This window comes from Chaetodon auriga, chromosome 2 (genome assembly GCF_051107435.1).
Source record: "Chaetodon auriga isolate fChaAug3 chromosome 2, fChaAug3.hap1, whole genome shotgun sequence".
Taxonomy (NCBI): Eukaryota; Metazoa; Chordata; class Actinopteri; order Chaetodontiformes; family Chaetodontidae; genus Chaetodon; species Chaetodon auriga.
Genome location: NC_135075.1, coordinates 5,367,957 through 5,381,231, shown reverse-complemented (window position 1 = coordinate 5,381,231; position 13,275 = coordinate 5,367,957). Strand labels below are relative to the sequence as shown.

At 40.5% G+C, this 13,275-nt stretch overlaps 1 protein-coding gene across 1 annotated transcript in view; it reads right to left on the bottom strand.

The window, feature by feature from the left end:
- Positions 1 to 13,275, bottom strand: part of klhdc8a (kelch domain containing 8A) — a 37,745-nt gene that overhangs the window by 4,332 nt on the left and 20,138 nt on the right. Inside the window, exons 5-8 of the mRNA XM_076744929.1 lie at positions 11,640 to 11,804; positions 11,271 to 11,489; positions 1,349 to 1,450; positions 676 to 824 (exon numbers count right to left, since the gene is read on the bottom strand). Of these exons, the coding sequence (XP_076601044.1) occupies positions 676 to 824; positions 1,349 to 1,450; positions 11,271 to 11,489; positions 11,640 to 11,804 (635 nt within the window). The remainder of the gene's footprint in view (positions 1 to 675; positions 825 to 1,348; positions 1,451 to 11,270; positions 11,490 to 11,639; positions 11,805 to 13,275) is intronic.

Sequence of the window (13,275 nt, the reverse complement as noted above, 5' to 3'; positions counted from 1 at the left end):
ACCAAATGCCTGGTGCTTGGCTACTTGTGGTGGGCCCAAAAGGGCAGCAGCTCCATGTATTTCTTTTGGGCTGTGCCCCACCCAGCTGCATTGGTCAGATGCTAAGAGAAGTTACCAGTGTCCCTGGTCCAGGCAAGGTGCTGCAGCCCCTTCTTAGTCAGGCCCCTACCCTGGGACCAACTTGCCTTGGAAGGCCCTACCAGGAGCTATTTCCCCTGACAACACAGCTGAGGGGCACACTAACCGAAGGCAGGTGTACTACACAGAATACAGAAGTTTTGACATTTCTAATGGTCATTCAGAAACAGTTTTTTTGTAGCTGTAATTATTATCAAAGAAGATTGAGAAGCATTTCATGACACTGTTCATTACTGAAAAATGTAACACATCACTGTGTGCAGTTAGTCAGACAGACAAGGGTCTTTCCAAACACAAACCTTCTTAGTAGTTCCTCACTACAGACTAAAACCACACTCACAGTTGTGAAGAACACTCCAAGGGTATACATAAATATGTCAACTGTGGGACACACTTGCCCCTTTTAACAGTGAGAAGTAACCATCTGTCACCATGAATTCTAATACATGTCTTGCTGGTTAAGCTGCTGTCTAAATGATGTGCTGTTTATGTATGTGTAAATATATAACATTATGTTTAAATTTAGCAGGAGTGTACCTGGTTGACTCCTCCTACCACCAGGAGGCGGTCTCTGATGATAATGGAGGAGGTAGAGCATCGGGGGAAGGTCATGGGAGCCAACCTCTCCCACTTCTTTCTCTGAGGATGAAAGGCTTCCACTGTGTCCAGGGCTGAGGGCTCATGACCTGGAAACATAAATAAACACTCAAAGCTATCAGACATATCAAAGATAATAAATATTCCCTCATGTTTTACTTCTGTGTACTGACTGGCATAGAGGGTATTTCTCAAGTAGAAGCTCATATTTACAGGAAATATGACAACATTGATGCATCAGGATTCACCAGGATCACAACATTGCAGCCAATCAGTGTATTAGACTTCTAAATTTTGACACCATCAACAAAGGCCATGATCATTAAACCTGTAATCAAGTGCAGTCAATCATATAGATAAAACAAAGAATGTAACAATTTTCTTTCATTTTAAAATCATGAGCTTGGTCTTGCTGGATTTCTTTTTTGTTGTAGATGTTGAATTAGCTGTCAAATACATTCAATCATGTCAACACTTTAATGCACTTTAATAGGATATTTTAACCCACTGGATTGTTCTGAAATTAATTCTATAACAGGCAACAAACTTCAATCAATAAAAATGCAATGTGAAAGCTGTGGACAACGTTTTGTTTACATTGTAGCACACTTACCAAGTCCTCCAGCTACAACCATACGGCCACGCAGGAAAGCAGCAGCAAAGTCAGCTCTCTTTGTTTTCATTGCCACCGTCTCCTCCGACTTCAACCAGACTCCTACAGTAGAAGAAGAAGAAGAAACAACAGCTGAAGTGAGCAGATGTGTGTGCTTGTGTGTGCACAAGCTTACGAAGTAGCTGAAGGTGAAGTTAGTGGCACTGTAGTCCTCCGCCGGCTGGACAGGACGCTGCTGAGCTTGTTCTCGGACTGTGACTTCTACAAAAAGGTCACCAAAAAAGCCAGCTGCAGCCAGGACGAGTACAGTACATACACACACATACACCTGGCAAGGACACTCAAAAGGTTACAAACACAGACTAGAAACAGAGACAGAGAGGAGACAGGATGGTTAGAGTTAGAGTCAGACTACTATTACAGAGAGAAAGTGTGAATACTGTTTTCAGCCTGCTGGCACATCATTTTGATGGCTGCACTTTGCTATAAAAAATTTAGCTTTTGCTGGGATTTCTTCCCATGCAGCTAGTAAGGAAAGGGGTCAGGAGTGGGTCATAAGTCCAACATAGCTATTTGGACCTCCGAAGTTTGACAAAGTCTGCATGACAGTATAGAAGATCAGCTAGCCATTGCAAGATTCAGTTAATCTGAAACCTTCAGGAACACAAGGTATACTGGGTATCACTCTCAGCATAGTAGTATGTTTGTTGTTGCACTACACTAACAACAGAGAACTATAAATTACTGTAATGGGATTTGGATATTTTTTTTATAGGAATAAATATGCTGTAATAGAAATCATACAGTTTCACAGTGATCTGTTAAAATATCAATCATTCCTGTTTGATAGGGGACAGGATACACTAAGTTTACTTTAAACAAGGGTAGAGTCAATATATCAATGTTTTTGGGGATAAAGTTTTATTTCTTTTCATGCATAAATCTGCCATTTAAAGGAGCAGTCTGTTGAGGCATGTGACAGTCTTGAGAAGTGAGTTCCTTGTCCAGTAGATGACATAACATAGTTAGATTTATTACATAAGGATGTTTGCATGTTGATTCATGTAGTCATAAGATAGCTGTTAATGTGCTGTATGTTGATAATGCTTGCTTTAATCCAAAGATTCTACTGTCATTTACTTACAAAGTTTAGTAGACGTTTTGTCCCCAGACCAAAAACCAACACAACTCATCCTTCCAGGTATTTTAGGTATCAGGTTTCTTGTTCATGCTCCAATATGTGACAGTGAAGTAAAGGACTGTGCTATGATGTGGGTGGCTTTGTTTGTGGCCATAATTATAATTACAGTTAGAATTTGTCATTTGGCAGTTGCTTTTATCCAAAGCAACGTATGCAACATATGAGATTTTCATACATCACAAGCAAAGTTCTGGCCAGGAGAGAACAACAAGAGTAAGTGTCTGTAGCTTTTTTCTGAAGATCAAGAGGGGCGAATGAAGTTTGGTAGGTGGAACTGAAGTTACGTTCCGAGCTGCGTGCATTACTTTGAGTAGAGGGTGGAAAGCAGGACTTAGACCAGCAGTTACAGTTCATCACTTCTTGAAGCAGAATATATTTTAATATGTTCAAAGTTTCCATTAGCTTGAATGACAAAACAACGCAAGGCTATCCTGCTACCTTTTTCGGACATAAAATTATCAAGGTGCTTTGTTGGCCAATCAAATACATGCAAGCACATATTCCCAGCAGGTCACTTTGTAACAGGAGTGCTGTATTTCTACTGTTTATCCCCAGTCATTGTGATGTAAGTTAAAATAATTGCTGGCATTATAACTTTCCAGAGTTGTAAAATCCTGTCTCTGAGCATCATAAACTGTTGTGTGGTATTTTTGAGTCTGATAAGTCTTTAATAGGCATTAATCCGTTACTCCAACTGAACTTCATGGATCATACTACATTGTCCCACTGATACCTAAACTACACAGGGGACTGCGTTGTTGGGGGACCAATGCAGTCCCCTGTGCTGTTTTAATGCAAGGCTGTGTTGGGTCTGAATCCCCACTTACACACACAGTTGTTCTCACTGTCTTCCCCAGATCCCACCACTCTGCATAGATATCCTGACCAAACACTAGGAGCTGCTATTCCAGTGAGAGCATACACGCTCCATCAGCAGCCTCCCAGCCATAACGCTGCTACTGCCATGACAGAAGCCCCATTGCTGGGACTTGAACCCTGGTGCCCACAGGTGCAGTGGCGAGCATGTGCTTGTTTTAAATTCACCACCGAAAACAACTACTGTCACCTTTAATCCCACAATATTGGAAACAACATTAAGTCAGGCTGCAATTGTAGAAGACATTGCAAGTCTTATCCAATCTCCCAGTATCCTACCACTTAAAACTGGCAATGAAGACAATGTTCTACACACTGTATGCAGTCTGAGTGGAGGTGACATGTCCTTCACACAAAGCTGAAGAACTCCGGATGATCAAAAGAGTACACGAGAGTGGTGGAAATGATAACCTAGCCATCAAAATAATCTTTCTCTTCCCCCAGCAGGTTCAACACAAGTTGTTTTCTTTTTTACTTGTAAGTTTTGTTGCTGGGAAGTCTTGTTTATCTGAAGGAAACCCAGACTGGAGAGAATCGTGACAGAGGAAGAAAGATAACTTCATTAGGGAGTGAGGGAGGGTGAGGATGGAGAAGTAGAAAAGAAGATAGAGACAGAACAATACAAAAAAAAAGTACAAAAAATGCCTTGCTCTTTATCTTTGTCTATCTTCTGTTTCTTTTTCTGGATCTCTCTCTCTCTTATCTTTTCTTACACTTATTTTTACATCGTCTTTCTTCTGTCTGCTCTCTCTTCCTCATTCTGTCTCGCACTGCCATTGTCTCGCTATTTCTCCCCCTCTTTCTCATTTATTCTCCAGCTTTATCTTAAACAAGAGGCAGAGGCAACAAGGTGGAGAGAAACAAATAGAGGCAGAGAGAATGAGAGAGAGATAAGTAGCCAGATGGTGAGTCTTCCTGCATGTTGCAGCAGTGTGTAATGAAGAGCTGTGTTTTCCTTTCCAGCCTGGTTAAATTGCAGAAGAGAACAGAATAGAGATCACAGCTGGCCATCCACTCTGTTCTGTTCTCTCAGAGGAAAATCCTCCTGTCACATACTTCACACTGGTATGTAACACAAATCCAAGATGGTGAAGAAATTCCAGCAGCTATGTTGTCAAGCTGTTGCGTGTATTGAAAACTGTGATGTACCTAAATTTGGCATCAAATGCTTGCTCTTTTTGATAAATGTATCAAGGGCTGTGTACGAAAACATATCTATATTCCCAGTAAGGTATCGCATTGTTCCTGAGACTCAGTCACTGTACTGGCATTAGTGTAGAAACAGTTGAAACGATACCCACCTGGACAAGAACTGTAATTTAACTTTTCCAGCCTGCTTTGTCTACTTCTACTTCCCTATAATGTCAAGAATGCCTCACAGCAAACTTTCAGCCAACTCCACAGGATCAGAATGCACCTGCTCTCCACAAATCCATCAACAAGTTTGAATGGTAAGTCCTTTTTGAGTTCAGAGTTTACAGACTTGACAGTTACGGTTGCAGCTAGTTTCTAAAGTGGGGATTTACTAAATTGGGTTGTAATGTTTTAGCCTCTTGTGCAATCGACTATGAAAAGAAGACGTCAGTTTAACGTCACCTACGCTCGAGGAACAACATGAGGCGAATCGGTGTAGAGGCCATATTTGGTGTTGCAGGATCGCACGTTGACCCAAAAAGACAAGAACACCCCGAAATGACTACATAATCAAAATTTCACTCATTCAGTCCATTAAAATTTGGAAAGTTTCAAATAGCTGCATCAGTAAGTAACTTTACGCCTTTCTTGTGTGTCTAGAGACAACAGGAAGTGAGTCAGCTCAGTCAGAGAAAATGTCCAATGCGTGCATGCTCTCAACTCTTGAAAAAAAAAAAAAAAAAGCCTGAAAAATGTTCTTTGATTTTTACACCCAATGGGCAACTTTGACTGAGGGCTGTCTTTGAATACAGTACCCTGCTTTTCTTCAGACATCCACTAGAGTCATAAACTGTAACATACTTTTATGAACAAGAAAAACGAAAGTATAGCTTTTTGTAATTGTCGACATATTGTCTCATTTTTGTAAACTGTACTTTCAAATGGTTCCATCATCAGGTGAGATGTGTCGAACATAGTCCAGTTACATCTCTTCACTATAAGTGGGTCATACATGAATTAGCAAATTAGCTTTGTTAGCTGGTCTGGTCAGCTATGCAACAGCTCCACCTGGCACTTATAGGTGTGAATATTTAGTAACACATAATCTCTATGTAAGGTCTAGTGTGTGTGATGCAACCCATTTTAATGTAGTGATGTTAGAAAACATTCTCAGTGGGCTAAGTTTAAACTGTGGACACCTGATACAACTCGGTCCTGGACTTACTACATGTAGCGTCAGCCTGTCAGTCAGTCCTCCTCTTTGGTCCGGACTAAAACTAGGATCAACTACTGGATGGACTCACATAAAATGAGACACAGACACTCATGGATCCCAGAGGATGAGTCCTGCTGATTTTGATGAAACCTTGACTTTTCCTCTGGTGCCACCATGAGGCTGACATTTGTGGTTTTGAATGAAATGTCAAGTATTGGATGGATTGCCATGAAACTTGTTACACACATTAATGTTATCCTCAGGCTGAATTCTAATAACTTTGGTGATCCAGTGACTTTTCATCTAGCGGCACCATCAGGTAGGAATTTCAACATGTCCAGTGCTTTATAACCAATTATCTGCATGCCGAATGACATTCCCATCAGCTCAGCTGCATTCTGTGTTTGATCTAATAAGCAAATGTTAGCATGCTAATATTAAATTTAGATGGTGAACATGGTAAACATTATACCCACCATGAATCAGCATGTTAGCATTGGCAGTGTGACATTTAGCTCAAAGCTGTGCCTCATTACAGCCTCAAAGAGCTGTGAGTATGGCTGTAGAATCCTATTTGTGCTTCAACATGTGAGCAAAGACTAACAAAAAAACAAAACAAAACAAAACTGAAAAAGTGAAAAATTCAAATTGAAGCCCTTCATAAGAGCACGTCATGTGGTTGAATTCTCGTCAACTGAGGCTACTATTGATTGAGACATTAGAATATCTTCCTGTATTTATCTCTTAATGATTGTTGGATGTGGATCCATAAAAACTCCTGTGCTTTGATTCTGGCACCACTCTTATTCTTTCTTATATTTTACTTTGCACTGGACACAGGAAACATACTGTCATGTTATCGATGTTTTCCATTTATCAGCTAATGGAAAATACAATACACCCATCTACAAAGTGGATGCATGCTGCAACACTTGTAATTCCTTTCTAAACAGTGCTCACAGTGTTACAGGCTAGATTTTTCCCTTTAAATTACAGTTGTGTCAACACATCACTCTACAGACTTATGGTCCAATCCTCTGAGACTGAGTTTCAACTGCAGAACCTTATTCCTATTTGCTTTGGAGGGATTACACAAGTCTTCATGCCAAGATTTTCTTTGTAGGATGCAGGGAAAACACCAGCATGCATTATTCTTCTCTGGAGGGAGATGGCAGAGGAGAATAAAGAGATGGAGAGACAGAGAAAATACAGAGAGGCAGAAAATAGACAGAGAGAGAGAGACAAAAGGATGAGAGAGATGAGGCGATTCTCTGAAGACTGGGCTTTGTAGTCTGTGTGGGAGTAATTTTGTCCACAGCTCTCCTCTGTAATTGTCCATCGTGATTAAAACTAGAAAAGGATGGTGATTGGTTCTCAGTCTTTGCTGGATTCTGTTTCTGACACACGCAATGTCTCAGACCCCGCTGACCACACAGATGATCCTTTTTGGACAGAATCTCATCATTATGTTGTGGCATTTTTAATAGATACACATTGGCCTACAGTCATGGCCTAACCAAGACCACATTTGCTCTCTTGTCATTTCTGCTTCATTCCATCTGCTTTGTAGTCTTTTGTGTAGTTTTTACCATCTCAAGCAGGACATAAATCAAATATAGACAACATGGAATACATTTGTTACTAGTTGGACCCAAGAGGACTGCATCATTTATGTTTTTTGTTACTGTTGACTGAGTTATACATGCTTCACAGAGGCTTCTGATGAAAGTGTTTCTGATGAAAATAGTAGAATTCATAATTCTAGTTCAGTACTGCTACAGAAAAGGAATTGATTTAAAAATTCTGAAGGGTTGGTTTTCCGAAATCACGTAAAGATGTTTTTTCTTTAGTTCCAGGTTGAAAGGAGCCACAGGATATAAAGTCAGGAACTAAATGAGTAACGGAGAGTGGCCTTTGTTAATTTCTGTTTGAGACCTCATAGCATCTGAAAAGCCATGAAGAAGAGGCAAATCAGCCCAACAACAGATTAAAAAACAAATACACTGAGATGCAGTTTTCATAAACGGATACTATTTCTGCCTTAGTAGGCAAGGTGGTAATTTCCACGTTCCAGATGAGAGAATACAGGAGTTGATGAAAATACACACACATCTGAGCTGCTTCAGTTATTACTATGCACTCAGCAATGAACCTTTATGAGCTGCAGCAAGTGATTTGTGAACATTTTTTGACTATGTTTTCACCTCTCAGGCAGCACAGAGCATCCCCTGTCTTATTATTGGACGCTGCTGGGGCAACGTTGTTTTGTGCTTTTCAATTAAAAAGAAAGACAATTTCATTTGTGATTTTATTTACAGGTTAATAGTCTCCTAAAAAGACATTAGTGTTAATTACCAATCAAGGATAAGGCTGTAAGGCACACTGTCCATTGTAGTAAAGATGGAAATACAGCATTATTCAGTACCGTGTCTTTATTAACAAGCTAAAAGTGATATAGGGTTAGTGCACTAATAATCCAGTATTTTGCCTAGCATTTCTAATCATTAGTAGTACGAAGCTAGTGTGTAACCAAATGGAATCAAACAAAGCTTTGTTTCTAGTTTGAACCACCATCGCTGTCTCTGGCTCGTGCTCACCCTTGATTTGCATGCGCTCTCTCTCGTTATTTTTATCTTAGACCTGTCAGGAAGTCAGTAAACCCTTAAAGACATGTTTGTCCCTTATCCTCACCAAAAGGTACTACCTCCAGAGCAGGGTACCGTGGAGGAACTGAATTTCAATGCAGATAGATTTGGTTTTATTTATCCAAGTTTTGAGATATCTCGAAGACTCTGGCCTCCACCTCAATATAATGGAGGTCAATGGAACATTGTTTGTGGTGCTCACGGCAGTGAGACCTCCATTGTGTTGTGGTGGATGCAGACTGATACCCTAAAACTATCTGCATGGTTGGATACCAATAGAGGAAAGTGAGAAAATCTTTTTTTAGTAATTTGAATGAACTGACCCTTTCAGGTTTTTCGTTCTGTAAATTTCCTTTCACAACTCCACTCTTTGTGTTTCAGTCACACTTGTTGCAGCTTGCCTACAATGCCAAAACAACACCTAACAGGCGTGTGTCTTAAGACTGCCGATATGGAATGGAACAGTAATAGAATATCACTGTGTGACAGCAGATTGCATGACTGTGTGTGTGTGTGTGTGTGTGTGTGTGTGTGGAGAGAGATATTGCTGCAGATGGATAATAAAGCAATCTGTTTCTGGATCTTGTAATTTAAAGCGCTCCTCATCCCCAGCCCTCCCGCCGCAGCTCATCTCCCATCTCATCTCCACCAAAATTAGATTGGTGAAATGGGGTACGGTTGCCTTCCCAGTATGTGTGTGCACGAGCATGTGGATATGCATCAGTATATGCACATGAACGCTTGTGTTTGTGTGTGTTGGAAGACGTTTTCTTTCATTCTTTCTGCCTCTATCTCTCACACACAAGGCAAACTTTCTCCCCATTATCATATATTAACATCATCACTCCCGTGTTCTGCTTTATTTGGTTTTCATTCGACCAATCCCAACGTGTGACCGTACATCCAGCTGTCTAAAATGACTTATCGATTTTTGTTCTTCCATTTCTCTTTCCCGTCCCTCCTCAATTTGTTCATCTGTTACTCTGGGGTGTATTTGCTTGGATCGAGGTATCAGTCATTTCACTGTGTTATGGGACGCAGAATGTACACAGGGAGGAATAAGCCTGTTTGAGTAGAAAACCATTTCTCTTCATGGTGAGGGTGATGTTAAGGGATGTTTTGTATGACAGTTAAGTCAAAATGAAGATGGATGCTGTCAGAGAAAAAGGAGATGACGATGAGACACTTGCTGATAGCAAAAAATAAAATGTCTCTGTGGGACACCCATAATCTGTGTGATGAACATCTCAATTACCCAACTCTAACATCATGACTTTTATTTTTGGTTTGCAGATGTGATAGACTGGTCTTTAATTAATTTAAAAATATTAAGGGATGAGAGTAAAGTTCTGAGAAATATGCATATTATTATCTATTAGAGTGAGAGGCAAGGATTGATAAATATGGAGCTGATGTCAGGAGGTATTTAGCCCAGCTCAGCAGAAAGAGTGGAAGCAGGGAGCTAGTTGTAAATCTGACTGCTTCTCCGCCGATTTAGTATTGCAATCCTGCAACATTATTAGACTCACAATGAACAGTTAAAAAAGTAGCAAAATCAGTGTAGCTGAACCAGATATATCGTCTTTCTCACTTCATGCATTCCTCTTCCAGAGTCTTGGGTGTGCTATGCTAGTAGCAGCTAATGTAGCCTCGAGTCTCTAGCCTCATTCATGGATACAGAGATCTGGTAAGATCACTTCTTTCTAACTCCACACCGGCAGATTTTCAAATTCACAGTTTTCACTCCTAACTAACGCTGACTCAAGTGACATCACTCGAGGCAATTATCAGGCTTTATGCAACTTTTTTCACATGTGCAGTAGTACTCCCTAACACCTGTAAACAGATGTGTAAAACTGTGTTTCCTTTGAACATTGTGTATCTCACTTGTTCAACTCATGAATATGTAAAAGTGACAGTTTGTGTTGTTTTGGGGATTAACATGCTGGAACTTTTTCTTCAGAATTTCTTGGCAAATCCAGGCGTAGTGACTGTACACAGCTTCCCAAAGTCTTATCATGACAGAGAGGTTGCCAGATTGGGGATCTTTGTGCTTGTACAGAAGACCAAAACAAACCTGCTCTAACCAACCATATCTTGCAACCAGCACTGCACAGAAGTACTGTGCCAATGAATAAACTGTGTGTCAGGAAATTGTTCCAATCCAGTACCCATCCTAAAATCACAAATTGTCAATTTACATTTCTGCTTATGCACTGGTTTAACAAGTAAGAAATGTGCAAATAAGACGACTTAAGAGGTGCTGGTAGGCATATTTTTGAACTTCGAATAGAGTCAGTTTAGCTGTTTCCCCCTGCCTCCACTTTATGTGCTTAACCAAGACTATGCTTTGTTGTACTCAAATGTAAGAACTATTCCTTTAAAACCCTCCAGACAGTACAGCCCACATCTTTCCAGCAACTCAGCAACACCAATCATTTATAGTTTTGGTTACAGAGCTGCATATAAAGCAGTATTACGTATACATCCCTTCAAAGTCCTCAGCCTCAGTCCTGATTTTGTCCTCATTCCAACTCTGCACTGAAATTCTATTTTGCTTGAAATAAGTGAAGTATTCAAAGTCAAGGTGGCATATTCTGAATTTGCAGCTCCACCTGATTTTTTCATTTTGGTGCAATTAATCCTAAGGTTCAGAACAACCCTCTCACACATGGCATGTGTTGAGTGTGCATGTGTATGTCATCTAATCCATGAATTAAGGGTTAAAACTTTGTCTGTGCAAGATGTCAATGTGCAAGACCAAAAAGACGAATTACTTTCAAGTTACAAAGAAATAAAATGAAGTAAAATGGAAACTGGAAACCTATAAAGGAAAATGTGTTTACATACCTTGGTTGGTGTCAAAAATGTTGACATTCTTGGTGAACTTGGAGCTCTGGTGTCCTCCTCCCTGCCGCAGTCCTCCGAGCAGACACAACCTCCCCGTCATGTCCCATATCACACCCCCATACGAACGTTTACAAGGCATCATGGGTAGCGTCGTCCAAGAACGTGTCTCTGTGTCATATACTTCAAAGGCCTTGACTGGTCGCTTACACTGACGACCGCCTTAAAGGTGGCACAAAGAGAAAACCAATAATTCTAGTCACATAGATACTTAGAGAGCGTCTCCTTGAATTATTGGAAATCATTTCTGTTGTTTGACACACAAAGTGAAACTGTTGTGGTACAAACACACCCACACTGGTCTGTGTGTACCTGCCACGTAGAGCTTGTTGGCCAGCAGATGTGTGTTGGCATCGTAGCGTGGAGTCGGCATGGGAGGAAGTAGCGCCCACACGTCCTTTCGAAGGTCATACTGCTGCAGGATGCTACGAGGGAGCAGGTCAGCACCCATTCCCCCGACTGCCAGAGCCCGGCCATCTGCACACACGCACACACACACACACACACACACACACACACACACACACACACACACAACCACAGTTTCTTCTAAGTGCTTTCATGTATTTATAATGCATATATAATGCGAGGCTAGGCAGTTTTCATCAAACCCTATATCACATGGTGCAGAAATTAGTCAAACAATAACAACCTGCTCAACAATGATCGGCTTGTGAAAAACCAATCCCTGCTGATGGAAACACCTCATTGGCACTTTATTTCATGAAGTGTTAAAAATGTGCAAAGCTAGAGAGTTGGGTGAGAAGTTTGTGACAAGGCAGGAGACTGTGACAGACATGGGAAGGACAGGGAGTTACAGCAGCAGAATAAAAATGCAAGAGTCCACGTCTGGCACTTCGGCAAGACACCTCTAGAATAAGAATGGAAGTGGGTGAGAGTGTTGACACAAGGGAAAATACAGCCTTAACCATCAGAATGAAGAGAAGTAGAGCTGCAGGAAAACAATTTGCATTTTTATTTTGTTTTTCTTTATCATTTTTTCAAATTTTTGGATATGAAGCCATTGATTTCACATTCTAACCTCCACGCATCTGTGCATTACATAAATAACACAGGGTAGAAAAGTTTCCAAAACACTTAATATTCATTTCGGGGGAACAGAAAAGCTCATTACCTGAGGTTCATTATCTAATATCTGGAAAATAATGATTCTACAAATGTCAATAAAAATGGCATCATTTAGTCAATTCGATGACTGAGCATCCATTTAAATATAGCATATTTGTTCTAATTTGGACCTATCGATCATTTTGTCAGACCATTTGTCTTTTTCAGCTGCTGAGAACCAGTTTGGGGATGAAAGTGCACGCAAAGGGGTGAGGACTGAAGACTGTTCCGGGACCTGGAGAGGGCGGCACGATGAATATACACAGCCAATAAGTCTGTGTGTATACAACATCTATCTGTGTTCCAGCAGACAGGGACTGATGTGGCGCTGCTCAGAACACAAACTCATCCTAGGCTGAAAAGATACTCTCTGAAAAGACAGCTTATTTATGTAGAATGCCAGAATCATCCCAAAATGTGAGAATGAATATGAGTGTTAGAGGCCAAACGTCGTTCCATTGACACCAAAAGCAAAAACTTATCGTAGACTTCTTGGTTAAACTTAAAGTGCTCATAGAGTGTGTTCAGAGTTATTTGAGGTTCACTGTGGAGTGCAGTTACTCCAATCAAATTCTCTACACTTTACACACAGGTACTTACTGATGTAAACTATATATATATATATATATATATACACACACACACACACACACACACACACACACACATTGCTAAATGAAGACATAATTCCATGTCACGTGAGTGGTTGAATCTGACAGTCGGGAAGAATCAAAGCTCAAAGACAAACGAGTTCCCAAGAAAAACTTCTGGTTTGTTACCTAAATCTGTTGTCTCCGCTGTATAACCTCGATGCATCATA